A 26,982-nucleotide genomic window follows, 5' to 3' on the forward strand; every position below is an offset into this window, starting at 1 on the left:
TGAGATGCTTACATGTTCACTGATTCGGCTTTCCTCCTGCAGTCAGTGTTATTTTTTGTGTTTTGTGAGATGGAGGAGGACTTTGTGGATTGATGTCAGACATGTGGGCTAAGTTGAACTTGTGGGTTTGGGCAGCACTGGTTGGGATGTTATTTATGTTCACTTACCCTTTATATAAAACCCTCTCTTCTACATACGACTTTCTGTGGATGTGTTTCTCTAATGTACCCAGACTAACACAGTCACTTCTCTTTAAAATAGGTACAAATAGGGATTGCTTCCAAGAAGCTGTCTTTTAAATTTCCTGGCATAGTTGAGTGAGTGCTTCAAGTGCTTCATCAGATTGTGGAAACATTTCCATTAGTGTTTCATCAATTCCTGGGGCTTTGGTTTTGATTAATGCTTTCAGTGCAGCTTGGACTTCTTCCTGTTGTAATTGGTGGTAGAATGTTGACTAGCTCTTTTTTGGTATAGTGACTGTATATTCTTTCCATCTTCTTTTGCTATTTCCTGCATCAGTCAATATTTTTCCTATGGAATCTTTCAATGTTTCAACTTGAGGCTTCGATTTTTTTTCAGTTCTTTCATATTAAGATATGCTGAGCACCTTCTTCCTTTTTAGTTTCATAACTCTATATCTTTGCACATTTCACTATCATATTTTACTTTGTCTTCTCTAGCTGCCCTTTGAAGATTTGTGTTCAGCTCTTTGATTTCATAATTTCTTCCATTTGCCTTCACTACTCCTATGATCAATGTAAAGAAAATCAGAATCCTCACAACTGGACTAATAGGTAATATTGTTGTCAATAGAAAAAACGTTGAAGTTGTCAAGGATTTCATTTTGCTTGAATTTACACCAGTGCTCATGGAACCAGTAGTCAAGAGATCAAAGAATGCATGGCACTGGGTAAATTTGTTTCACAAGACCTCCTTAAAGTGTTGAAAATCAGGGATATTACTTTGAGTACTAAGGTGCGCCTGACCCAAGCCATGGTATTTTCATTTGCCTCATATGTATGTGAAAGTTGGATATTGAATAAGAAGACCACAGAAGATTCAATGCCTTTGAATTGTGGTGCTGGCAAAGAATATTGAAAGTAAAGCACAAATAAACCTCTCTTGGAAGAAGTCCAGCCAGAATATTCCTTAGAGGCAAGGATGGCAAGACTTAGTCTCATGTACTTTGTATATGTGCCAGGAGAGGCTAGTCCCTGGAGAAGGACATCATGTTTGGGAAAATAGTGGGACATCGAAAAGAAGAAGACCTTTGACAAGATAGATTGACACAGTGGCTGCACTGATGGGCTCAAACAGGATCAGATGTAAGGACGGCCCAGGGCTGCGCCGTGTTGTGTTCTGTTGTACGCAGAGTCACTATGAGTTGGAACCAACTCCGTGTCACCTAACAAGTGTCAGAGTCTCTTGTGACATCCAGTTTGATTTCTTCTTTCTTTCTATCTTTTTAATAACTTTTACTTCAGTACGATCTTGATGTCATCCCACAGCGCATCAGGTCTTCTGCCATCAGTGTTCAGTGCAGCAAATCTGCTGTGGAGATGTTCTCGACATTCACATACTGTATGCTCAAGGTTGTATTTTGGCTCCTTGTGGACTTTTAAAATTTTTCTTCAGCTTCAGACGTATGAGCAATTGGTGAATTTTATATGAGGTCTTTACATTTTTTGTTTAATAGAATTAGTCATCAACATTTATAAGTTGAATTTTATATGAGGTCTTTCAGTTTATAAATGTTGACAGCAATGGATTTTGATTTGGAATATTTAAGAAAGCAGATTGCCAGGTCATCCAGAGAGCCCTAAGTATTGCACAAGTGTCTGCGTTTTGGCTTTTGTGTTTATAGTGTAAACGGGATTGGTTATCTTAAAACATGTACAAAATAAGTGCATACAATGGCAGTGTTTTAAAGCAAGACGAAAGTTGATTTGTGAGGATTAGATATGTAGGTGACAAATATATTTGCGATTTCACTCATCTGTTTTTCTTTTTGTAGAAACCAGAAGTCAAGTGCCTTCATTGCTAGCAGGGTGCCCTGACATAAAATGACGTACTGTTATGTTGTAAGCATGCTGGCCTTGTAGTAGGCGCCTGGGCTGCACGGTGGGCTGCTGACTGCCAGGTCAGCAGTGTGGTTGCACCAGCCTCTCTGAGAGCACAGGGTGGGGCTTTTTGCTTCCATAGAGATTTATAGCCTTAGAAGCCCACAGGAGTCTACTGTGTCCCACAGAGTCGCTATAAGTCAGAATCAAGTCAGAGGCAGTGAGTACTCTAGTGTTTTATTTTTATAAACCTCAAGTTGTTAACATGAGGGAGATGAAAAAAGAAACCTGTTTTATGCCCCTCACTAGAAGGCCTAATTTTCTATTTAGCGAATCACAAACTTTTCACACATACCATAACATTGTAAGATGTGTAGAAATACACAGCAGCCTCGTGTATTAGGTTAGAGAAGTGGAGTTCTTTCTTAACCTTAATAACAGGAAAGATTTTCTTACAGACCAGAGATTGAAGCAACCCAATCAGAGTGCATGTCCTTGGAAGAAGGTTTAACCTTGATGACTCATTGAAACAATGGTTTATTGATGCACCTTTAAAACATTGTCCAACATGTCCACCTGTAGGCTCTCATTATAACCATTGTTGTTTTTGCTTAAACATCTACTTTTTCTATCCTAAATGGTGACAGAAAAGTCTAATACTAAACTGTGCGTAAATCTTATAACCTGACAGTTACCCTCGGGGATTCCCACTCACCGTGACATTATACATCCAAACTAGTGCTACCCTTGCAACACAAAGAATGGGAAGATGAACCAAGGGGAAGGAGAGGGACATCCGTCTCTGCCCAGACTCATTCTCTCACTGCCGTCGAGTCAATTCCAACTCATAGTGACCCTTGAGAACAGAGTAGAACTGCCTCTGTGGGTTTTCAAGACTGTAACTCTTTATGGGAGTAAGAAGCCTCATCTTTCTCTCCTGCATTGACTGGTTTTGAACTGCTGACCTTGTGGTTAGCAGCCTAATGTGTAACCCGCTACACCCCAGGCCTCCAGTCTTATTTGCCCAGCTAGATTCTTTCACTTGTTCATTCACTGAAGATGGAATTATTGTTTTAGATTCCCGTTTCTCCTGGTTTTGTAAATATGTAGAATATAATTATCTGTACCTTTAAAAAAATCATTATAGTTTGGTCGGGTTCCCCATAATTGGGATAAAATAAAGCTTTTAACCTGGCCGACAGGGCCTTGATCTTTCATACTTACTTTCTCTAAAACAACTATACACCCACTTCATCTTGCATCAGTTTTAGCAGTTGACATACTGTGTATCATCCGTAGGTTTCTTGTTGTCAGCACCAAACTGGAATGCTTGTAAAAGTGAAGTTTATTTTAACTACTCCCCAAATGTAGCACAGTTTCAGCACGGAATAAATCCATCTCCTGGTGCCTGCCTCCCTCAGAATAAGCTTTGTGAAGTCAAACTGTGTTTCACTTTCTTTGGTTTGTATATGTTTTTAACAATAATATTCCCTTTTTCTTGGGATACCCTCTAATCCCCCACCTCTTAGACTTTCTCTATGATCTCATACCACTTACGCCTCCACCAGAGCAGTTTACTCCTTTATGTCTGTTTTTCTTCCCGTTTGATGTAGCACAGGGACTTCACTTATGAAAAAATATAAAAAAAGAATAGAAGTATCAGTGATGGGGACTTAGAAGGTGACCATGAAATGAATGAGTGGACAAATAGTGAGTGAATAATTAGATGAATGAATGATTTCTACTGATGGTCTGCTGGAAATTTAGTGAAGTGTTTTATAAACTTTAAAGGATTGAGGTTTGTAGTTCAAAAATCTGGTCCAGCCTACATGTGCATTTTATTTGGCAAGCACAGTGGCTTTTTAAAATTCTGGAGTCAAATACTCTCTTTTCTTGCCTCTCGGGTGTTTTATGGCCAGCAGGTTTGCACAGGTATTTGCAGTGGCTTACAGCTACCGGTGTTTGAATGTGCACCCCCGACTCTACTGTCTGCCAGGATATGGCTGCAGTGCCCGGAGTAGACCTGACTGACTGCTCACAGGTCTTCATGTACTTAATGTTCTGCCAAGAAGCAATGGCCACCTTTGAAAAATGCATTCAGTTGTTGGAATTTTGCTGTTGGTTGTGAAGTTCTCACAATACTGAAGTTTGCGTGTGTGTGTGTTTATTTCTAACTTCTGAGGAGCACATTGAGAGAAAGGGGAGCCATTTAAGTAGAAAACTTTCTAGATTTATAGGAATCTATCTCCTTGGAATCCTATATTAAATAATGCCTCATCCACTTCTCTTTCAAGTAGACTAAAATAAAAAGTTCGTGAAAACACTGGCTTTCTGGACTGGCTCACTGTGTGGTTTTTCCTGGAGTTACTGGGTATTGTTTTATGAGGGAAAGTTTTAGATATTCTTATTTTCTGTAACCAGTGAGGAGATGGAGAGAGGGTAGGGATTGGATATTAATTAGCAGGTCAGGCAAAGCATTAACATAAACATGATACATTATGCCATGCTATTGATTGACTTTCCCAAGACCCCTATTAAAGATGGCCTATGATTAGTCATGGTTGTCATTGGTTGATAATGTTCAGAATGTGCTTCCAACAGACCTGAGGTTGCTAGAGTTGCTCAGATCCAGATGTTATGAAATACTCTCTCAGACTATTGAGCCAATCTGCCATTTCTGGAAACCTATCAGCAGATGGTTTTGGATACTTGCGAGTCAGTTGGATTGGGATAGCTGTATGCTGTTTTCTTTGTTTACTAACTGCAGAATAGATGCAAAGAATTGTTTATAAAACATACAGTAGATATCAGGATAATGATATATTGAACAATTTAAGAAAAGAAATATGGCCACTGTTAAGATTTTGTAATATGCTCATTTGAAAGAATCCCTGACTGACTCGTGCTTAGCATTACACCTGCCTTGCTTTTCTTCATGGTGGTTATGCACGTGTGCTTATTTCTCTTAAGAACGTGTGACTTTGTTTTGTTCTAGATTCCTGGTAGCATGGTGGGATACACTTGGGCTTCTATCTACAAGGTCACGGTCGAAACCACCAGCCTCTGAGCAGGAGGAAGACAAGGCTTTCCACTCCCGTAAAGAGTTATTGTCTCAGATGCCCACAGGGCAGGCTCACCCAGTACTACTGGTCACTGTGAGGGGAAATAGACTTGACGGCAGTGAGATTTGAAAGGTTTTGAACTTTATTTAGATGAAATCTTACTACATGAAGGCTTCAAAAGTTCATGGAAAAATGGAATTTGAAGTTGTTAAGGGTTTCATTTTGCTTGAATCTATCATCTGTGCTGGTGGAAGCAGCTATCAAGAGGTCAAATGTATTGCACTGGGCAAATCTGCTGCACAAGAGCGCTGTAAAGTCTCAAAGATGTCGCTGTGAAGAACGAGGTGTGCTGACCCAAACTACAGTATGCCCACTCACCTGATATGCATGCGATAGCTAGACAATGAATAAAGGATTGGTGTATTTGAAAAAAAGAACAGTGGAACTAAAAGATACTGGGATGGTTCCCCAAAATGTATTGACATCCCCTTGGAAATGTATTCATTTCCAAACTTCCCCCTTCTTTATGTTATGCTTCCTCACCAGCATTAAATACATAGCTGGTTGTCATCATTTCGAAAATGTGAGGTGGCGGGTGGTAAGTGGTATATTATTATGGCTTTAATATACACTATTTTTGTCTTTTTCATGTTATTTATGTTTTGGATACCAATATGTTACAAATAGTTTCTCTTAGTTTGTGGGTCGTGTTTTCACTGTGTGATGCTCTTTTGGTTTATTTTTTGTTCCTCATTTTACTGGGAGCTCTTACAGATGTGATAACATACCATGAATCAAATGGATCACTCAGACTTGTATAATTGCTACTGCAATCAGTTTCAAACATTTACTTTCTTCCTGAACACTTTAAGATCAGCTTGTGTGATGCTTTTGATGAAGGGGAGTTCTTATATTTAATGTCAAATTATTGAAACTTTCCCTTTTTACTTTAAGAAAAGCATTGGAGCGCAATTTAATTCCCTTAAATTCTCAAATTAAAGCACAGCAGTTTTCTAAAATGTAAATAGGATGCTGTCACATGGGATATAGATTACAAAACACATCCACAGCCATCTTATCTCTTTCTGTCTCCGTCTGTCTCCTCCGATTTCATCCTCACAACACCCCTCTGATGTAAGTAGGACAGAGATACTCATCACCACTTGCTAGTGAACTAACAAAACCCGAGTAAGGTAAAATGACATACCTACGATCACACAGTCAGTAAATGGTAGATGCCTAGCACAAGACCGAGTCGCCTGACCGCCAGTTTGTCCCCATTATCACCTGGCCTCATATCACATTAGGGTTCTCACTGTGTGTAGTGTTTATTGAGTAAAAACTGCAGTGAAAGCAGGAAATTGTTTTTTAGCACATGACTACTGAAAAGCACAACTAATCCAATCCCAAAATGGGCAGAAGACGTGACTAGGCAATTCACTACTATGACATCCATATAAAAGCGCCCAGCAATCATATAAAGAAATGATCATGATAGCTTTCTACTCCTTCTAGGTTACAGTTTTGGAAACTCGTGGGCACCTCTGCCCAGTCCTATAGGATCAGTCCTGAGTCAGATTGTTTGATGAAACTTAATAATGATAGCTAAAGCTATTTCTTGTTGTGGTGTTGCAATTTTCTATAGATTTTCAAGATTATGAGCTCTTTTTGTTTTCAGGAACTTGGCTTTACTTTTTAAAAATAATTTTATTGGTGCTCATACAATTCTTATGACAATACATGCATACATACATTGTGTCAAACACATTTGTATATTTGTTGCCATTATCATTTTCAAAATATTTTCTCTCTACTTGAGCTCTTGGTATCAGCTCATCATTATGAGCTCTTATATTTAGATCTTGGAGTTAATTTTTGTATATGATATAAGATAAGGACCCACCTTTGTTTTTTGATATATGTCTATCTAATTGTCCAAGTACCCTTTGTTGAAAAGATGTTGATTATTCTTGTTTTCATAAAGGACAGTAAGAGTGCTTCTCCAAGACATTGAGATGGCAGTGTCGCAGCATCGTGACAATGGCCGTGTTCTGTTCTGTTCTGTGCAGCACTGTAACTGGCAGCCAGATCAGGAGAGCTAGGACTGCTTCCCTCCCACAGGACATTTGGTTTATTTGTGTTCTAAGTCCCCCTTCTCTGAACATAGTTTTTTTAATGCTTGAGATATGTGTAAGTTATTTTATTTAAAATAACCCACTGGCATTGATTCATTTCCAACTCATAGTGGCCCTATATAGCAATTCCGGGACCATATATCTTTATAGCCTCATCTTTCTCCATTAGAGCAGCTGGTGGGTTTGAATTGCTGACCTTACCGCACCACCAAGCTCCCTTTATTGAAATAGTATTTATCCTTCTATTCTCTCAAAGAATAATGATTCATAAATGATTAATTTGTGAGCATAGGTGACATACTACGTAATTTAGCAAAGTATATATAGTTCTTGCCCTAATATTTTTCCAAAAAGGCACAATTCTTTTGGGAGCTTATATCAACTCAATTTTGGTAAGAGGTACAGTCCCAACTGATACTGTCTGATGGAACTCAGGATTCAGATATATCATTTTCTAATATGGTACTGGAATTATTGGCCAAGATACATGGTGGATACAAAGAAAACATCCAAATACAGATACTTAAAAACCACCCCAGCGAGGATGGGGCATGAGGAATAGGTACATATATGCCAGGAGGTTTGGGTTTTGGTTTAAGCAGTCCCTGTATTATGATTGAGCTTCGTTTCTAAGTCTGTCTTTTTTTATAGAAATCATTTTATTGGAGGCTCTTACAGCTCTTATAACAATCCACACATCAATTGTATCAAGCACATTTGTATATATGTTGCCATCATAATTTTTCAAAACATTTTCTTTCTACTTGAGCCCTTGGTATTAGAATCTCTTCCCTCCCTCCCTTACCCACCCTCGCGAACCCTTGATAAATTATAAATTACTATTATTTTCATATCTTACACTGTCTGCTCTCGCCTTTCACCCATGTTTCTGTTGTTCATCCCCCAGGGGCGTGGGGGTTATAATCTGATCGTTGTGATCATTTACTCCTTTCTCCCCCTTCTTTCCCTACCTTCTCCCTACGCTCATGGTATCACTGCTCCCATTGTTCCTGAGGGGTTATCTGTCCTGAATTCTGTGTGTCAAGAGCTCTTATCTGAACTGGCTCTGGTCTAGCCAGATTTGTAAGATAGAACTGGAGTCATGATAGTGGCAGGGGACGGGGTAGGAAGCATTAAAGAGCTAGAGGAATGTTGTGTGTTTCATCGGTGCTATGCTGCACCGACTAGTTTGTCCTTTCCCTGTGACCCTTCTGTGAGGGGATGTCCTATTGCCTACAGATGGACTTTGGATTTCCACTTTGACCCTCCTCGTTCACGTTGATAGGATTGTTTGTTTTGGGTCTTCTAATGCCTGATATCCGATCCCATCAATACCTCATGATCACACAGGCTGGTGTGCTTCTTCCATGTGGGCTTTGTTGCTTCCATGCTAGATGGCCACGTGTTTAACTTCAAGCCTTTAAGGCCCCAGATGCTATATCTTTTAATAGCCAGGAACCATCAACTTTTTTCAGCACATTTGCTTATGGACCTATTTTGTCTTCAGCAATTGTATCAGGAAGGGGAGCATGATAGAATGCCAGATTCTTAGAACAGTGTTCTTGTGTTGAGGGAGGACTTGAGTAGAGGCCCAATGTCTATCTGCTTCCTTGATACTTAACATAAATATAGGTACATAAACATATATTTCTATTGTTTTATATTAATATATTTATATATATGCCTATATTTATACCTCTGTAAATGTCCTTTCCCTCCTAGTTCTTTCCTCTATTTCCTTTTCCTTTCCTCCTGCCCTACTATCATGTTCAACTTTCATTTGGCTCTCAGTAATTCCTCTCGGCTACATTGCACTTGACCAAACCCCACCAGGCATTCTATATCCTCCTTGCCATCCATTTTAGATCTCTTGTTGTTCCCTTGTCCCTGGGTTTGTTGGCTCCCTCCTCCCTTTATCCCTCCTCCCCCTCTCCCCTGTCCCCCCAGAACTGTTGGTCCCGTTGTTTCCTCCTCGGGATTGGTTATCTTGCCTGTCTTATGTAGATAGACATGGAAAAAAGAAGAAAAGGGCCTATAAATAGTTCTAGGTCTGTCTGCTGACCATTATGAATACTTTCTAAATCTGTCTTTAAGTCAAAATTGTACACAAGTTTGGAGCTGTTAAGTATAATTCCTATCTGACATCATTCCAATATTTGCTTTAATTTAGTGTTAGGTTTTCTTCTATGCACAAAAAATTAAAGAAATACTTCCAGATGAAATAACATGATAAAACAGTAGTCATAATAATAATGTTTCCATGCACCTCACAAAATTGCTCCTATTTTTATAACAAATTTGTTATTTCCTTGAGTTTTTAATATAATAGACTTGACAGTTTAGTTGTTAACCATGGCTTGTACATGAGTCAGATGTTCCTAACCTGGGGGACTGCCTGTACGTTTAAAACTGTCAGAAATATGTAATTTCACATCATTTACATATAGGAATGAAATACTTGTTCTTGGTATTCTCAAAGTTGTAAGGAAATAGAGTTTCCTTGGTGCCTGTGAGCAGGTCAAGGCGAGTTTCTACATAGATGAAGAGAGTGGTTGGCTGCTCCTGGAGATGACCTCAGTAATGCAGTTCCCCCACCAGCAATCTACCCTGATGAAAAGTCTGTAGAAATTGTCTATTTCAATGTTTAAGTGCCTTCCTATGCAATTCCTTTTAAATGTGTATAATCCTAAAAGGAGATATTAGTGACTAATTAGCAAGTGGCCTGAGTGCATAGTTGGTTAATATAGTTACTGTCAGTAAAGTCAATATAGCACACCTATAAACAAAGTTGAATTGGCAAAAGTTGTGTGATCAATGTTTTTATAAACAATGACCAAAAAAGGTAGCTGCTGAGGCTGTTTATGTTTAACCAAACATCTCATGGGATTTTGGTTTCCTGGTTGGAGGTTTAGGTCATGGTTTCATGGGACATCCCAGTTAATTGGCCTAATAACGTATTAAGTGCTTTGTTCTACCTTCTACTTCCTAGCATAGTGCGTGTGGTCTCAGAAGCTAGCCAGCCATTCAAGCTAGCCAGTCAAGGCTTCACCATCGATCTGTATTCACCTGGAACAACAGAGGAAGCAGGACAATCTGGACGAGGAGGAGGAGATGAGATATTTCCTAAGAGAGCAGGGAGTGGCCTCCTTTTCTGTGACAACACAAAAACGGAATGGTGCCGGCTGCCATGACAGAAATTCGGTCAGAGGTTCTGTAGAAGAATCCAGATCAAAGGGGGAATGTACAACAGAATTTCAGACTTTCTGGGAATCCAGATTTTTTGGGGGGGGGTCATAGAGGGGGATAGACCCCAGAAACTATTGCCCTAAGATAATCTTTAAGCCTTAAACCAAAGACACCTCCTGAAGTCTTCTGAAAACCAAACAGTCCTTTAACTTCACCAGTAAAGAATGCAGCCTTGCACATGGTGCTCTGTTCAAAATGTGTAGGATCCGACTGCAATAGGGACTCACAGGATGAGCTTGGAAACTAGGAGTGGGGGAGACAACTCAGACGAGGAGCGCGAGCGCTTTCACAGTTCAAAGCTCAAAATCAATGCTATTGAATTGCACATGTGGAAACCATTGGATTGATGTACATTCTGCTGATTCAAACAAACAAAGAAAAAAACTGAGTGGTTCATTAGTTTCTCTTTAAACAAGTATTTCCAGTTTTCTAATCCCACATAACCAAGAGATTTTTACTTTATCTATTTTTAATAGTTAAGTGGGTTGGTTCATTACTATTATAACTTTATTCTGAATTATGCCACCTACTTGTCTTATAATTAGTGCATAGGTATACATCTTGGCTAAAATCTTGCATAAGTATAAATTAATCTGCACTGGTGGTGCAGTGGGTTAAGCATTAGACTGCAAGGTTCAAACCCACCAGCTGTTTTGCAGGATTGAAAGGTGTGGTAATCTGCTTCCAAAGATTGACAATCTAGGGTGCCTTAAGGGGCAGGTCTACTCTGTCTCACAGGGTTGCTATAAGTCAAAGTCAGGTCAGCATCAGTGAGAAACATGTCATTGTCAGGATACAATTTCTTCTTCTTTATTCACAGGCCATTTTCCCGGCATAATTCCTAATCTTGCTCTTATAATGAATATTTTCACTCGGGCTTCTACTAATATTGATGATCTGTGCTAGGGAGGATCACCAGTATTTGAGTTCTTACTGCTCTCGACACCTTTATGTCTATTCTAGTGAATGTTGTTGTTGTCGTTGTTAGGTATCATCAGGTCAGGAGCTAAACCAGAAGGAAGCACTGCCCTGTCCTGCCCCGTCCTCACAGCTGTTGCCATGTGTGTCTGTTGGTAGAGCCACTGTGCCAGTCCAGCTCCTTGAAGGCCTTCCTCTCTCCTGCTGACTCTCTGCTTTACCAAGCATGACACCTTTACCAGGGGCTGGGTTCTCTTGAGAAATCCAAGGCACATGAGATGAAGTCTCACCGCCCTCCCTTCTAAGGAGCATCCTGACTGGACTTCCTCTTAGGCAGGCTTGTTTCTTCTCTGCCAGTCCATGATACTTCCTATATCTTGGCCAACACTGTAATTCAAATGCACCAGTTCTTTTTCACCATTCCTTATACATGACCCAGCTTTCGCATGCATATGAGGCCATTGACAGTGCCATGGCTTGGGTCACTCTAGTGCTTAAAGTAGCTGTTTTATGATCATTTGAGATTTTGCTAAACAGTTTTGTAAGCTGCGAAAATGAGTTTTTAATTATGTGCTAATCTGTGCTTTAAATAATGCTGGTTGTCATTTAATAAATCAGTTGCTAGTGCATTTGTGCCGACTTCTCTATTTGATGTGATACTTCCGCCTTTCAGTGTGCATAGAAGTTACCTGAGGAGCTTGTAAGTTACCTGAAGGATCTGATTCAGTAGGCCCTGGGGTTGGGGCGGCGGGGCGACCGGCAGTCCAGATTCTGCATTGGAAACATGCTCCAGGGTGAGGACAATGCTGCTGGCCTCTGGACCACATTTGAAATAGTAAGGCTTTAAAAAAATTGGCTTGGGGAAAATAAGCTGGGCATTGACTACTGGAGCAATTTCTTGATATGATAATTTGATTCCTGACTAATTTATTAGTAATGAATATCTTTCCAGCAGGGATAGTGGTGAAATTGCTTGATAAAGCTTTTCCATCAATGTTTCTCAGAATGCAAATTCTCTGTTAGACTGAGTTGACTGACTATAGCGACAAATCCAATGACATGCATATATGTGTAAGGAAGAGCTTTATATCAAGAAGTAATTGTATATCAGGAAAACATCCGAGCCCAGTCTAACTTAAGTCCATATGTCTGATACTAGTCCATAATCGCTAGTTCAGAATCACGAAGCCACTTGCAAGCATGCAGAATGAAGGAATATCACTGGCCAGTGGACGCAACGTCCCGGGATCCCATGGTGGTGGACGCAGCCCCTGCAACCAGGGTTCGCCATCAGGAAGGTAAAGGCACCTAGAGGGGGAGGTCTCAGGACTCTCCTTATGAGAAGGCCACACCCACAAGGAGTCACCATCAGGCTGTGACCTGACTGACAGATTGAACTCTACCGCTACACTTTTATGTATCTTCGTGTTGAAAGGAAATTCTGTAACTACCACAGGTATAAAAGACTGTAACTTGTAAATTGGTTCATTTTGCCATTCCTCTGGGGATAAGAGAGCCAAAAGGTCTTTAAAGAACATTTTCCAACAGTGTTAGGTTTTCCTCTCTGTTGGGCAAATTGTGGAATCCTTATGGGTCAGGATGGGCTCCAAGGCAATAGATTTAGGCCATGAGGCATTTCCTATAAATACTGATGATCCCACGTGTGTGTGTGTCTGTGTGTCTTTTGTTCTGCGTTTGTATTACCTCTCATGTTCCTGTGATGGGAAAATGCATGAAGAATGTAGTCAGTTACCCAGAGTGAGAAGGAGGGAAAAGTATTCTTAATAATGTGGGGACTGTTTTCAACCAAAAAAAGTACTCAATAAAACATTAGCTTCTGCTGGATTTTCATAAAAGACTGGTTGAAACGTTGGGGTTTTTCTCCATCGGTCCAGATGGCGATTGTCACCATGGGCTGGTATAGACGCACACTGTGCACACTGAGTTCTGTGCAGTCACCACGAGCCTCCCTGCCTCCCCGTCAGCCTGCACCATGAGGCCAGTGTGGCACGTGAGCCCCTCTCGCTGTGAGCATGTTGAGCGAAAGGAGTACAGGGAGAGAGAGCCACCGTTGTATGAGTTCACAGACATTGGTGAAAATGAGTCAAAGCTGTTTAGGATTAGAAAGAAGTGTTAACTTAACCACAGTTTAATCTGGAAGGCAATAATCATGGAACGGGTTATGATAAATATGAGGGGGCTTCAAAAACTTGAGGGAACATGGAATTTGAAAGATAATGGAACTTCCCTGCAAACTTTTTGAAGCGCCCCCCACCCCCCACATACATAATTCCTGGTCACTCATCTCAAAGTAATGTGAGGCTACTTAGTTTCTTGATCTGTGTTTCCTTACAGGCCATCAATATTATGGCGCTGACTCTACAGAAATATGGCAGTTATGAAAATTTTGAGCAGGCCACTGGTGGCAGTCTGCTCTCTAAAACGCGAATCTGGAGCCATGTCAGGAAGTACATGACCAAAGAAGGCTGCCTGGGTGAGGTAAGAGTGTGTGTGGATGGGGGAGGTGGCCGGAACACCACGTTCTCCTGCAGGTTCTGTCTCCCCAAACCTACTCGTTACGTTTCTCACCGATTCTCACTAAATACTAGACACCCAAGTTCCTGCGATAATAGAATTATTTTGTCGTGCTCGCTTGTCTTCCCATTCTTCATTTCCTCCTGCCATTTCTGCACAACTTGTATGATTCTCGGATTTCTGTGAGAATTATGAATGGAGACAAATGTCCAGGTAGCCTCTCAGGTTAGGAGGAAGTTCTTAGTAGCCGGTCACCCACCGAACAGGACTCTGGCTACTGTTTTCCCTTTTCGGTGGTTTTAGTGAGGGCCTCAATGTGAGAGGACAGCAGGGGGACAACTCTGAGTGTTTGCTGTCTCCTCCGCACGGCTGTCTTCTTTCCTCATAACCCAGTGCCAGTGCTTGGGCTCCCAAATGCTCAAATCAGTAAGTTCAAAGAGCACTGGCTCTACATTTTGTCCCCTTGGTGTCTGGGAGATTCAAGATGTCTGTAAACAAACAAACATGGAAGTGTTACATTATGGGGCTATGGATTTCTGTGAAAGTCTCACCCCTTAGTTTTTAATTTCATATAAACATATTTTTCTTCTCACTTCTTAGATTGTTGTTCACCTCACAGAAGACCTGCTCTCCCGAGCCTCCATGACAGTAGTAAACGGCTGTCCCACTCTCACCATCAATGTTTCCACTGCACGTGAGCACTGGCTGGAGGGGATGCTGAGGCATGAAATCGGTAGGGCCAGCCCTTTTCAAAACTCTGTCCGTTTGTAGCAATGGGAGTTCTCATCAGAGAATTTTTGTCTTAATGAAAGGTTCCTAGTACCATTTGGCAAAAAGTCATAAATATCACCAGGACTAAAGGCTAACGTGCAGATATATAATTTCAAATTAAATTGTATTGTTTTTAGAGCTCTGTTTAGCTGTATTAGGCTTAGAAAATCATTTAACCCTGATTCCTGATGTTTATTCCTTAGTTGAATAAACAACTCTTAAAGATTATTTTCAAATATTAAGTGTATGACTCTTCTCTTTTAAGAAGGTAACTTTTTATAAGGTTACATACCTCCTCTTAGGAGACATGTCTTTTTTGTTCACTTTTTTAAACTTTTTATGGTACTTTGGGTGAAAATTTACAGAGCATATTGGTTTTCTTCTCAATAACTCAGGGAGCATTTGTTTTGTGACACTGATTGCCATCCCTACAATGGAACAGCGCTTTCCCTCCCTCCTTTCCCTCCTTCCCTGTCACTTTCTGCAATCTCTCTGAGCTGTGTCCCTAAACCAGTGCTGCCCTTTTGATCTTGTATGGTCAGTGTGTAAGAAATTCATACCTTTGCTATTACTGTCTACCCTGTGTCCCTGTGTCCTGTGGCTGAAAGTTGAGTCATGGGATTTCCCCAAGTCTTTAAGGTCAGGTCATTTCCTGCGTGTTTTGATTTGGAAGCACACGTCAATTGGGATTTAGAATTATTGATGATAGCTTTTTGGGAGACTAATTAAAAAACGCGAGTTCGTGTGATTCATGTGCATTTTCTCTTTCTTCACAGGCACACATTATTTTCGAGGGATCAACAACCTCCAGCAACCCTGGAACAGTTGGACTGGCCGTAAAAAACATGAGCTGAAGCCAAACAACCCCACGGAGGAAGGACTGGCAAGTATTCACAGTGTCCTGTTTAGAAAAGACCCCTTCTTATGGAGAGCTGCCCTCCTCTACTACACAGTCTACCAGGCCAGCCAGGTGTCTTTTTGCGAACTCTTCAGAGATATTGGACAGTTTGTCCAGGACCCCAACACAAGATGGGATTACTGTGTGCGAGCCAAGAGGGGATGGACTGATACTTCCCAACCAGGTGGGTGGCTCTGGCTGTCCGTTTTCTGATTTGATGGGTGGTTGTCTAGCAATTTTAGTTACTTCCTAACCCTCCAGTCAGAGAATTGACTCACTCAGGAAACAGGAAACCATTGTTATGTGAAAGCAGTGCTCATTTGCCCAAACCACGTTTTCTTTAGTATTATGTTTCCCCGTTCCTTTTGAAAATGTTCTAATATGCAAAGAAGAGTAGAAAGCAATAGGTACTAAAAGTAGAAGATGGTTGCTTAGAGTTGGGGTGAGGAGGCTGAGGACTGACTGCTAATGGGTCTGGGTTACTTTATGGGGCAATAAAAATATTCTAAACTTGTCCATGGTGATGGCTGTTGTTGTTCGATACTGTTCCGACCCACGCGACCTGTGTCTTAACAGCAAAGCGCTGCGCTGCCCTGCGCTGCCCTGCCCTCACACGCACTACTGTTGGTGCTCTTTGCTGCAGCCACTGCGTCAGTCCACAGGGCTGAGAGTCTTCCTCTTCCTCACTGACCCTCTACTTTACCAAGCGCGGTGTCCTCCTCCAGGGACTGCTCCCTTCTGATAATATGTCCAAAGCACGTGAGATGAAGTCTTGCTGCCCTCCCTTCTAAAGAACGCTTTGGCTGTGTTTCGTCCAAGACAGAGCTGTTCATTCTTCGGGCAGTCCAGGGGGTAGTCAGTATTTTTCGCCAGCCCCATAATTGATATGTGTCTATTCTTCTCTGGGCTTCCTTATTTATTGTCCAACGTTCATGTGCTTATCGGGTTATTGAAAATATCATGGATTGAGTCTGGCGCACCTTAGTTCTTAAGGTGTCTATGCTTCTTAAGACTTTGAAGAAGTTTCAAGGAGCAAGCTTTCCCAACCCAATCCATGTGTGATTTCTGGACTCCTTCCTTAGGTATTAATTGTGGGTCCCAGGAAAAGAAAATCTTTGACCCCTTCAATATTTTCTGCATTTATCAATAATGTTGCTCATTGGTCCAGTTGTGAGGATTTTTGTTGTATGTTGGATTGTATTCCATCCTGTACTCTTTAGAGTTCAGCAATAAGTGCTTCAAGTCTTCTTCACTTTCAGCAAGCAAGCTGTGTCACCTGCATGTTGCAGGAGACGGATGTCCTCCTCCAGTCTGATGCTGTGTTCTTGTTCATATAGTCCTCAGGTGACTTGCTCAACACTCGCGCTGATTAAGTAGAGTGACAGGACCTGACTTTAAAATTTTTAACCAGGTAGTATCGACTTCTGATGCTTGCATGACTGCCTCTCGGTCTATGCGTGTTACCCGCGAGCTCAGTTAAGTGTTCTGGAGTTCCTCTTCTTCACAGTGTTAACCATAATGTGTTATGATCCGCACAACCAAGTGTCTGAATAGTCAATAAAACACAGCTAAATATGCGTTTGCTATGCAATACCTATTGATTTGCTTATTTTGGATGTTCCTGTAAGTGGAATCAGATAATAATGTCCCTGAGACTGGATGGCTGCTTTGTGACTGGCTTAACATAATCTTTCCAAGGTTTCCATGCATTGGTACAGCCTGAATCAAGCCTGCAGCTTTAAAAAATCCTGGATAATATTCTTCCCTATGGCTATCCAAACCAAACCAAACCTACTGCCCTCAAGTCAGTTCCAGCTCCTGTCCACCCTATAGGACAGAGTGGAACTGCCCCTTTGAGTCCGAGGCTGTGAATCTTCCCAGGTGCAGACAGGCTCTTTTACCCAGAGCAACTGGTGAGTTTGCCCTGCCACACTTGCAGCTGCCGTAGCTTGGTCATTACTGAGCCAGTTGCTGTGCTTGTAATGAGTCTGTTTAAGTCTTGTTTCTTCTGTGTCCGTTTAGGTAGTATGTATTTCTAAAAACCTGTCCATTTAATTTATCAAATTTGTTGTCATGTAATAGTCCCTAGTACTTTCTTATTTTCCTTTTCCATCTGATGAGTTGATAGTAATATCTCCACTTTCGTTTTGGATTTTAATTTATTTGAACTTTCTTTTTGCTATTCCAGCAAAAGATTTGCTTATTTTGTTAAACTTTTCAAATAACCAACTTTGAGGTTCATTGATTCTGTGAATTGGTTTTCTATTCTTTGTTGCATTTGTTTTTACACTGATATGTTATTTCTTTCTTCCTGGTAGCCTTAGGAGTATTTGGCTTTTTTTGCTTTTTAGTGTCTCAAATTGTGAAGTTAGGTAGGCTATTGATTTGAGATCTTTCATTGTTTTGAATGCTCTCTTTGACTTTTAAAACTGTTAACTTGACATTTCATCTTTACAAACATGACCATAATGTCATTTTCACACTTAAGAAAATGAACATTAATTCTATAATATCAACTAATACCAAACTATAATTAAGTTTCTTCTCTGTTCCTAAAATGTTCTTTATAGCTGTTTAAGAAAAAAAAAATAGAGACCCATTCCAGGTTCACAGATTACGTTTAGTGGTTTTGTTTCCTTAGTGATTTGTCTTCTACTGTAGAGCAGTCTTCTGTGCCTTTTTTGTTTTTTATAATTCTGACCCTTCAATGAAAGTCCAGGCCTGAGTTCTTATAGAACTCACCACAATCTGGTTGTGATTAAGCTCAGGGCAAATGTGGGCAAGAATACATAAGCCATCTGGGCCACGTGATGACAGGCTGCCCCACCATTGAAGAGGCCAAGTGTGATCCTGGATAAAGGTGGGGTCTGTGAGTTCTTTCCTTTGTGAAGGTACATTGGCCCTTATTAAGTGCCCTGTGAAGTAAGAGCAATCAGGTGAATATCCTTTTTCCTAACAGAGTTCCATTTAATAATTTTAGCATTCAGTGATGCCCCTTACTGAATCTGTGATTTCATTTCGATTCATAACATTATAATTATTATTTGTACAAAGAGTGCAATCGTAGTGCATATTGTATCTTCAGAAGCAGTTCTAGTGTAAAAGTTTTGCCAGCAGTTTTAAGACTAAAGATTGCTCAAAAACAGATTTTACTTTTTTTATTTTTACCATATTGGAAGCAGATTGTCAGGCAATACCATGCAGGCAATACAAGAATTGGGAAGAGTCATATATTAGTTCTTTATAGCTACATGTTTTCTTCTAATTACTTGGAACTGGGAAAATCCTTACTCAAGTCAGTGATGGTTGTGTTAGCTGTTGTTTTCAAACTCTGCTGTAGTGAATGTTAACAGGTGCTGTGCTGGGAACACCACCATCACTGGCATGAGCATTTTTAACTTCCAAATGAATAAATGGTTTAAAATATGTTAAGAAGAAGATGTGTTGATGAAAGTATTGAAATGTCTTGATACTTACCTCCTAGAGCAAATGTTGGTGATTTGAGTTCCTCCCAAAGGTCTGGCAGTTGGCTTCTGGGGGTCACAGCCTCAGAAACCCTATGGCGCTTTCTGCCTGCCACACAAGGGGTTGCCAAGCGTGGGAATCAACCAGTGGTGACAGGAGCAGCCACAGCTCATGCTGTTAGTGCAGTGTGGGCCCGACGGCCTGGACCAGGTGAGCCATCCAGGGAGCAGGATGGCTCCCCACTGCCTTTCACAGGTGCAAAGTCACCTCCAGTCTATTTTTCAGAACAACAAGGAGTATTTGCCATTTTCCAATGACTTTTAGACCCTGTCACTTGCTGTAAGGTTGGCATTTCAAAATCACCAGCCCCTCTGAGGGAGGGGCTTTCTATTCCAGTGAGATGTACAGTCTCAAAAACCCACAGGGGCAGTTCTACTTTGCCCTATAAACTGACTGCCTTCAGGTCAATGCCGATCATGGCAGCCCTAGAGGACGGGGCAGAACGGTCCCTGTGAGTTCCCGGGAGTCGCTTTTTACAGGAGTAGAAAGGCCCGTCTTCCTCCGCGGTTACATTGCCGACCGCGCGCGTCACAGCTGAAGGTGTAACCGTTGGGTCAGTATACGTGGGACTGGACTCCGTGACAGTGTTTTGGTTTGGGTCTTGGTTTGGGCATGTATTTTAGAAGCCCTGGTGACCCTCTGGCTTGCTAACCACAAGGTCAGCAATTCTAACCCCCTGCTCCACAGGAAAAAGTGGAAGCTGTGTGCTCCATAAAGTTAGACAGTTTGGGAAACCCTGTATGGGGCAGCTGTGGGCTGGAATGGACACAATAGCAATGGACTTGAGTTTCTGCTGCATTTTGAACTCTGTATCCAGGTACACAAGGGGCTTCTGTGCTGTTCATGACAATCTATGGAAAAGCCATTTTATATTCTTTTTTTAAGACGAGGTTTTGTTTTTTTAACATTTCATGAAAATTTCAAGCATACAAAATAGAAAAAACAATTAATATGCTGAACCCTCCTTGATATTTTACCAATTTGAACAGTTGTATTTTCTAATTCTGATTCTTCTCTCAAGTTCCTGTTTTCCAATAGTATTTGAGAGTGAATTCCAGACATCGAGTTTTTTACCCCAAAATACTTCTTTGTGCATCTCGGATAAGGAACACATCCCATGCTATTATCTGCTCTAACAAAATCAACCATTCTTCCTCGATATGGGAATCTCCCTAGGGGCACAATTTTAGTCCATTGAATAGAGCAAATTTTTAAAAAACTTTTTAGGTATGTCAGGATGGGAGAAAAGATTTCTTGGTAAGCAGGGCATCTGTTTCTAAGTAGGCTCAGATCTTATGAGCTGTACCGACTTTTCATGTTTGTCATCCACAGTATTTATATTTTAAACCTGTATGTTCTTTAAATCGTGTGCTTCAAAATCTAGTTCTGATCCTTGTGTTCATGGGGAGGAATAATATCAAAGTCACCTAGAGTGGTTTTCCTCCATAGCCCTTCTCTCCATGGAAAGAGGGTGTAATTTGAAAATGCTTCCTAGGAGTTTCTCATGCATCTCGAACACCCACCCTCTGCCCCCTCTTGGACCAGTTGCCACTCGAAGCCCCAGCCCAGCCAGCCCTACCCTCACCAAATGCCTTCATCGCGGGATGGGTGTATGGCTATGGTCGCATGACTGGGTATTGGGTGGTGGTGGTGGTGGGTATTGGAATAATCATTTATAAAAGTCCCATATTTTAAATTACTAGTGATTTTTTATAAGTAGGGGGAAATGTTATTTTAGTTCTTAAGGTGCTGGGATTTAGGGGTAGAGAAAACTAGTGTGCATATTATCATGGCGTCCCCAGGCCCATATACTTTGTGTTATTAAGATAGTTACACAAAAAATAAACTCCTGGCAAGCTAGAATTTTTATACAGGGTTGGTCTCTATAGTGAAAGGAATGATTTAATGCCCATATACTTAATATTGTGTGTAAATGTCCAGAAGTAAACACTAATCTGGTTCCTCCAGGGTGTTTCAGTAAAGACCAGGTGTACTTGGATGGGATCCTTCAAATCCTGCGATACAGAGAGACCATTGACTTCCATTTGCTGACTGCCCTGGGAAAGGTGAGTGCAGCCAACAGCCCGCAGCCCCTGACACAGAGTCAGCCTCTCCTCCAGGGGCACTGTGCGCTCAAACAAGACACACGGGCCAACTGTTGTTGTGGAGTGCATGGTCTTTACATGATAAGCCAACAAACAAACAAAACCTACTGCCATTGAGTGGATTCCACTCCAGACCTAATTTAAATATCTATGGAAAATGGGCTTCTCACACAGGAGAATAAAAGTAATAAGAAAAAAAATTAATTTAATCATAAAAATTGGAGAAAAAAACAAACGAATGTAATACAAATTATATTTCTCAAAAAAGACAAAACAAAGCAAATTATATTTCTCAAGTCAAATTAATATATATATATTAATTTTTCTAATTTTCCTAACTTGATAGTATGGTGTTTATAACTTATTTTCTTGATTTTTATTTCAGTTTAGTTAGGAGATTTATTTAGGTGGGTAGCTAATATTAATGCATTCCAGAAGGAGGAAAGTGTTCTAAAATTGATTGTGTTGATAATTACACAACTCTTTTTATGTGTTTAAACTATTGAACTGCATGATATTTAATATATGTTAATATTTTTTAATTGTAAAGGTGATAGAATTTATCCATGCATTTTAATACTTGTCTAGCTCTAATTAACGTATCATACAAATCTGTAGCTCAATTGTGTTAAGAAGGCTGTGCAGTCATCACCATCATCCACTTTGGAACATCGGTTTCCTTCCTGTTCTCATTCCTGTTGACTCTCCATTTTCCCCAGCCTCCCCCCTTCTGTGTGCCCAAGTCATGATTAATCCTGCTGCCGGCTCCATCGAGCCACCCTGCCAGACTTCCCTACACGGGAGAACATACAAAGCAAAGACCAAAAGTAAAAAAGGACCCAGCAACAATGAACAAAAGAGACAAGCCGCAATTGAGTGAAAGCAGGGAATATAAAACATTGGAAGAATTTCACAAAGGGTCAAGGGAGCGATCCAATGACAAGGTGTTCCATTCCAGCCCAACACGACAGCTGCTGATTGACAGGAGCTCTTTGGAGACGCCTCATCATCACCCTGTACACCCTCATTTTAGCCAAGTCACCAATTATGTTGCTTATTCAATTTTTATATAATTGTATCCTGTTAACAATAATGATAAAATTATGTTTTAATTGTAATTATACTCAAAGTAAAAATCATAACAATAATAAAATAAGATTTTCATTTGGGATCCATGGGAGAGATTCCTCTTCAAAATGTGTAGCTCGTGGTTATGTTTTAAAACGGACCCATCTTTCGTTTTGTAGGTTTCTTACGAAGATGTGGATCGCCTGAAAGAACTGGCCGTTACAGAGAACCTGAGAGTCCCTCACTTCCTGCAGGACCATGGCCGATACATGGAGCACTTAGAGAAGATCATGGAAGTGAACGAGCTGACCGACAGGGAACTGCAAGACCTTATATGTTAGGTTGCACTCTTGCACAGGTAGCTAAGCTATGCCTCTATGTAAATTACCCATTAGGTGCAGTTAGCACCAGCAGATTTATAAAAGAAGACTGATTGTTTACCGGAGTTTTCTAAAGGATGACCTGCAGTAAGTATTCAGCTGAAGTTTTAGGTTTTCATCACAGACCTTAACATCTTTCCCTGAACCGTTCCTCTGGGCTGTAGGGGAATGCTACTCCTACTTCCCGCCGCATCCCAGGCGTGACAGCCCCATCCTGCTGCTGCGGGACATGGGGAATCTCGGCTGCACAGAGGGGACACTTCTGCAGGAACACCAAGACCTGCTCTGACTCGAGACTGACTGCGTCCCAGGGCCGCTCAAACCCAAGGTTGCGCTGTAGTTGATAAAGGATGACGATTCTTTCCAACCTAGTTTTGTGATACCTCCCAAGTTAGCTGCTGCTGCTGAGATTCTAATCTCGTGTAGTGGTAAAGGAAGGGCAAAAGCAAATATGAAAAGTTTGCGCTGTCCCTAATTCTGCCCGTGCCTGTTTCACCCTGCTCACGTGTGGCACCAGTGAGGGAATCGTCTTAACCACCTGCAGGGTCTTTCCCTCGCCACGGATTTGGATCAAGTGGGAGACGTTTTTAGCTATTCAGGGCTGAAATAGTTGGGGAAGGAGGACACCCCGTGGCTGTCCCCTAAATGGAACATGTAATCAGCTGATGGACAGACAGGCGGATCTACTTGAAGTGTAGCAGCTAGATACCGACTGGGCAGCGCCTACTGAAAACTTGACCATGTCCTGACACTGGAATTTCCAGGCTACATCTGATAAGCTAGCCTTGTGATAATATATTTTATAAAATCTTTGACTTCTTCGACCCAACAATGATAGAACTTGAATATCAGAAATGCGAGTTCTGCCCTGGTATATTATTTCCCTGCTAGAAGCTCATGCATCTTTATGGTTTAGTAGTCACACACCTTGCTTTACGGTTTACTAGTTGATGACCAAGTTAGTCCCTAAGCAGAATCGGGTTGGTGCCCTCTCAGATCCCCTGAGTGGATTCTGCTGACTGTCTTTAACTAGAATTATGAACAGCAAGGAAAAAAAGTAAAGCTCAGTTCTTATAAGGGTAAGTCGGAAATGTTTGCTATAAAATCATAGAAACTTTAGTAAACAAAAATATCAGAATAAGCTAGTTGTTTCTCGGCATATCCTCTACCTTCTGGGGTGTGGGGGTGTTTCCTCCTCTCGGAGTCTTCCCCAAGAAGTGCGCTCCCCATTTACAGCACATCAGAGGCCAGTTTTAGCGTCCTCAGGGGACTCAAAACTCTATGCTTTCTTGGTGCTGTTGGGATCCAGGAAATTGAAAGCATTTTAAGGGGCAAGATCCAGGAGGGATGGGGTAAGGTTTCCTAGCGATGTTCTTGGAAGCCAGCCTTGCTGTCCTAAAGGAATAAGCAAGGTGCATGCTGGGATGGAAAGATTGTTTCCTGGTCTTTTTCTCACCAATGCAGTTGTCAGTCTTCTTGAAACGTCTTTCTTCCGAATAAGCCCCTGGGATCATCCTGTGTCCTTCGAGGAAGTCTATGAAGGTTATTCTCATTTTACCTTGAAAAACAGCCACCATCGCTTTCTGGGTTGACCTCTCTGCCTTGAACTTAAACTGGCCCAGTGATTTCCTGGGAAGCCCCTGTTTGGAGTGGAAGTTCTTTTTGAAGACCCCTACCTAGTAAGAGACAACTTGTCTGCGGTCATCCACTGACTGCAGAGACGGGTGTGTGTGGACGCACCTGGGCGTGTTGGCTGGAATGCCAGTTGCAATACTTTGTGAACTTGCCCTCCTGGTTCTTGTGGCCACGACCTCCGTGGGCTTGTCGCCACTTGCATGTCCCAAGTTGTACGGAAGCAACACACCTGCCCTTTCACAAGAATGGCTTTCGGACACTGCTTTTTAATAACTTGGGAACAAAGTTGTTTCTCAACCAGCTTGCTTAAATGATCACAACAGATTGCTACTGTGATTTTACCCAAAGCTCGCTTGAGAGTCTCTTTACCTCAGTTCAGGTGAAAATACGGTGCTAACACCAGCAGAAATCTCCCACCTTCCCGCGAGAGCGCGGTTTGGTTTTCAGGAATGTGTTGCGGGGCGGGTGGTTAGGGGCAGCCCTGCCCCCCACTCCCTACCGTTCGGAGGGAGCCCTTGTTGCAGCCACTGCGCAGGTGAGGGTGTACATCTTTCTGTCAGCACCCAGGGGCGCCTGTCCAACGACGGAGGTTGCGGCCGTCAGTCCGCGGTCCCCCAAGGTCCTCGCAGAACCATACCTCTCACTGTTGGCAGGAGAGGGCCAGGCCGCGGAAAGGCCCCCAAAGCTGCCCTGTGAGCGCGCCCTGCAGGGCTGTGGGCAGCGCGCCCCAGTACTACCCACACCCGAGAGCCTCACGGAGCGCCGCCGCGGCTCTGCCCGCCTCGCGGCCCAGCCTGTGGCCCTGTTCTGTGCACTGTTTCCCACTGTACCGTACAACTGAAAAGCGTGTTTCCAGTTCTTACGTGTGAATCATGAGGACAATGTTTTCTTAACTGGGACTTAAATATAGACCAAAAAGCAATACACCTGTTCTGTGATTTCAGCCTCCATGGCTGCAGATTCAGCATTCGCAGGTGATAAAATTGAGAATATAAGGTTGTGATCGAAACAAAGAAAAACCACAGCAGCCTTAACTTCCTATTGGTTGGATGGATTAGTCGCAGTGCGTCTAGTCCCTGCCTTTGACAAGGAGTGGGTCTTCTCTGGGCTCCGAGAAGGGAACGCGGACCGGCCTCGTCGCTGTGGTGTGGGAAGTTAGCCTTGGGTCAACGTGTACCCGGTTAGCAGAGCTACTCTGGGAGCATGGAAAGTTGGGACGGGAGAGATTGTCGAGTTAGACACTTCCCTGAATTCCCTGTCCTGCCCATTCTGTTAAATGCTCTCTTCCAAAATAGCTTCGTGGTCAGTTCTGTCCCCTAAATAAAGAGTTTTGATCATTTTGAAATGACAGCAACAGTGCAGAGGAGGAATAGGTGAAGAGGGTGTCTTTATTTGAATAGTTCCTTGCTAGAGGCTATTGGTGACCATGATTTCATCAGTTGTCATCACTGTGTTTACTTTGAATTTGATGTTAGTGCTATCAGACACAGGTTCTGAAAAACAGGCTTTACATCCAGGCAGAACTCAAAGTAAAATAATCATCTGCAAATGTAAATCTATCAAGTCTTTATTTCCTTATATTTTCATCTTGGTAAAAGTGTTTAAGATTTGTATTGTTTTGTATATCTTTGGGTATTTTAAATTGTGGGTAGACATAATAATAAATAGTACTGAGGGTCTCAAACTATGTGAAGTACTATGTATGTGAACTTCTGTTCTTTTGAAATCCTAATTCTATTTCTGTTGTAGCATTTCTTTTTGTGGTAATACGGAAAGGATCATCTGTCATGTTTGTCTTCGAGCGTCCTTATTTATAGAGAAACAATGACATTCGCCACACCCCACCTCTCTGCTCGGTTCAGGTGATGCTTCACTAGGGAGGTAGCAAGGTGAGGAGGGAGGGGCATTCCAGCGTCTGAGAATCGATGCCTTGAAATCGATGCCAAGTAGTGAAATGCCAAAGCTTGCCCCTCGCTATAAAGGATTTTTAAGAATAGGTGGGATTTCAGTGGAAGATAGTTTCAAGGGATTGTGGAATTCTGCAGATAATTTATTATTTTTCAGTGGGCACAAGGTAACTTGGGAAAAATAAACAAAAAAACTGACACCATATCCAGGAGGTTTCATAAAGTTAAAGGGTTTAAAAAAAACACGATACCGTATATACTCCAGTTTAAGCCAGCCCAACTATCAGCCAAGGCACCTAATTTTACCACAAAACTGCATAAAAATATGTGCTGAAAAACTAGTCTTATACATAAGTATATACACAAGTAAAACTAGGCTTATACACAAGTAGATAGTATTTTTTCCACGAACGTAAAAATTTTAATAGGTTATTTTTAACAGTTCACATAGCAACACATTTCAGTCGTCCCGTCACCTTCCCCAGAGCTGCGCAGCCATCACTGTCACGGATTCCAGTACATTTCCTCGTCCCCGCCCCATCGATATGCCCTGTGCCTGTCCGCCCCGTCAGCTCCCTTTGAATCTATGGGCCCACGTGTTGCTCTGTGAACTTTGTAAAGCTCCCTTATGTACCAAAGTTATTTTTCTTAACAATGGTTTCATTGGCAATCCATCCACATAGCATCCAAAATTCTTAAGAGCACTGAATTCCCAGTGAACATCTCAAATTTAGATA

At 41.7% G+C, this 26,982-nt stretch overlaps 1 protein-coding gene across 2 annotated transcripts in view; it reads left to right on the forward strand.

Annotated features, from left to right (window-relative positions):
* The window catches only part of MATCAP2 (microtubule associated tyrosine carboxypeptidase 2), a 52,196-nt gene extending 29,122 nt beyond the window's left edge, over positions 1-23,074 (forward strand). For both annotated transcript variants that reach the window (XM_075558193.1, XM_075558192.1), the window contains exons 2-6: positions 13,777-13,920; positions 14,557-14,689; positions 15,504-15,809; positions 21,119-21,216; positions 22,503-23,074. In XM_075558193.1, coding sequence (XP_075414308.1) covers positions 13,789-13,920; positions 14,557-14,689; positions 15,504-15,809; positions 21,119-21,216; positions 22,503-22,664 — 831 coding nt within the window. In that variant the 5' untranslated portion in view covers positions 13,777-13,788 and the 3' untranslated portion in view covers positions 22,665-23,074. The remainder of the gene's footprint in view (positions 1-13,776; positions 13,921-14,556; positions 14,690-15,503; positions 15,810-21,118; positions 21,217-22,502) is intronic.
* Positions 23,075-26,982: the final 3,908 nt, after the last annotated feature.

The sequence above is a fragment of the Tenrec ecaudatus genome, chromosome 9 (assembly GCF_050624435.1).
Source record: "Tenrec ecaudatus isolate mTenEca1 chromosome 9, mTenEca1.hap1, whole genome shotgun sequence".
Classification (NCBI taxonomy): domain Eukaryota; kingdom Metazoa; phylum Chordata; class Mammalia; order Afrosoricida; family Tenrecidae; genus Tenrec; species Tenrec ecaudatus.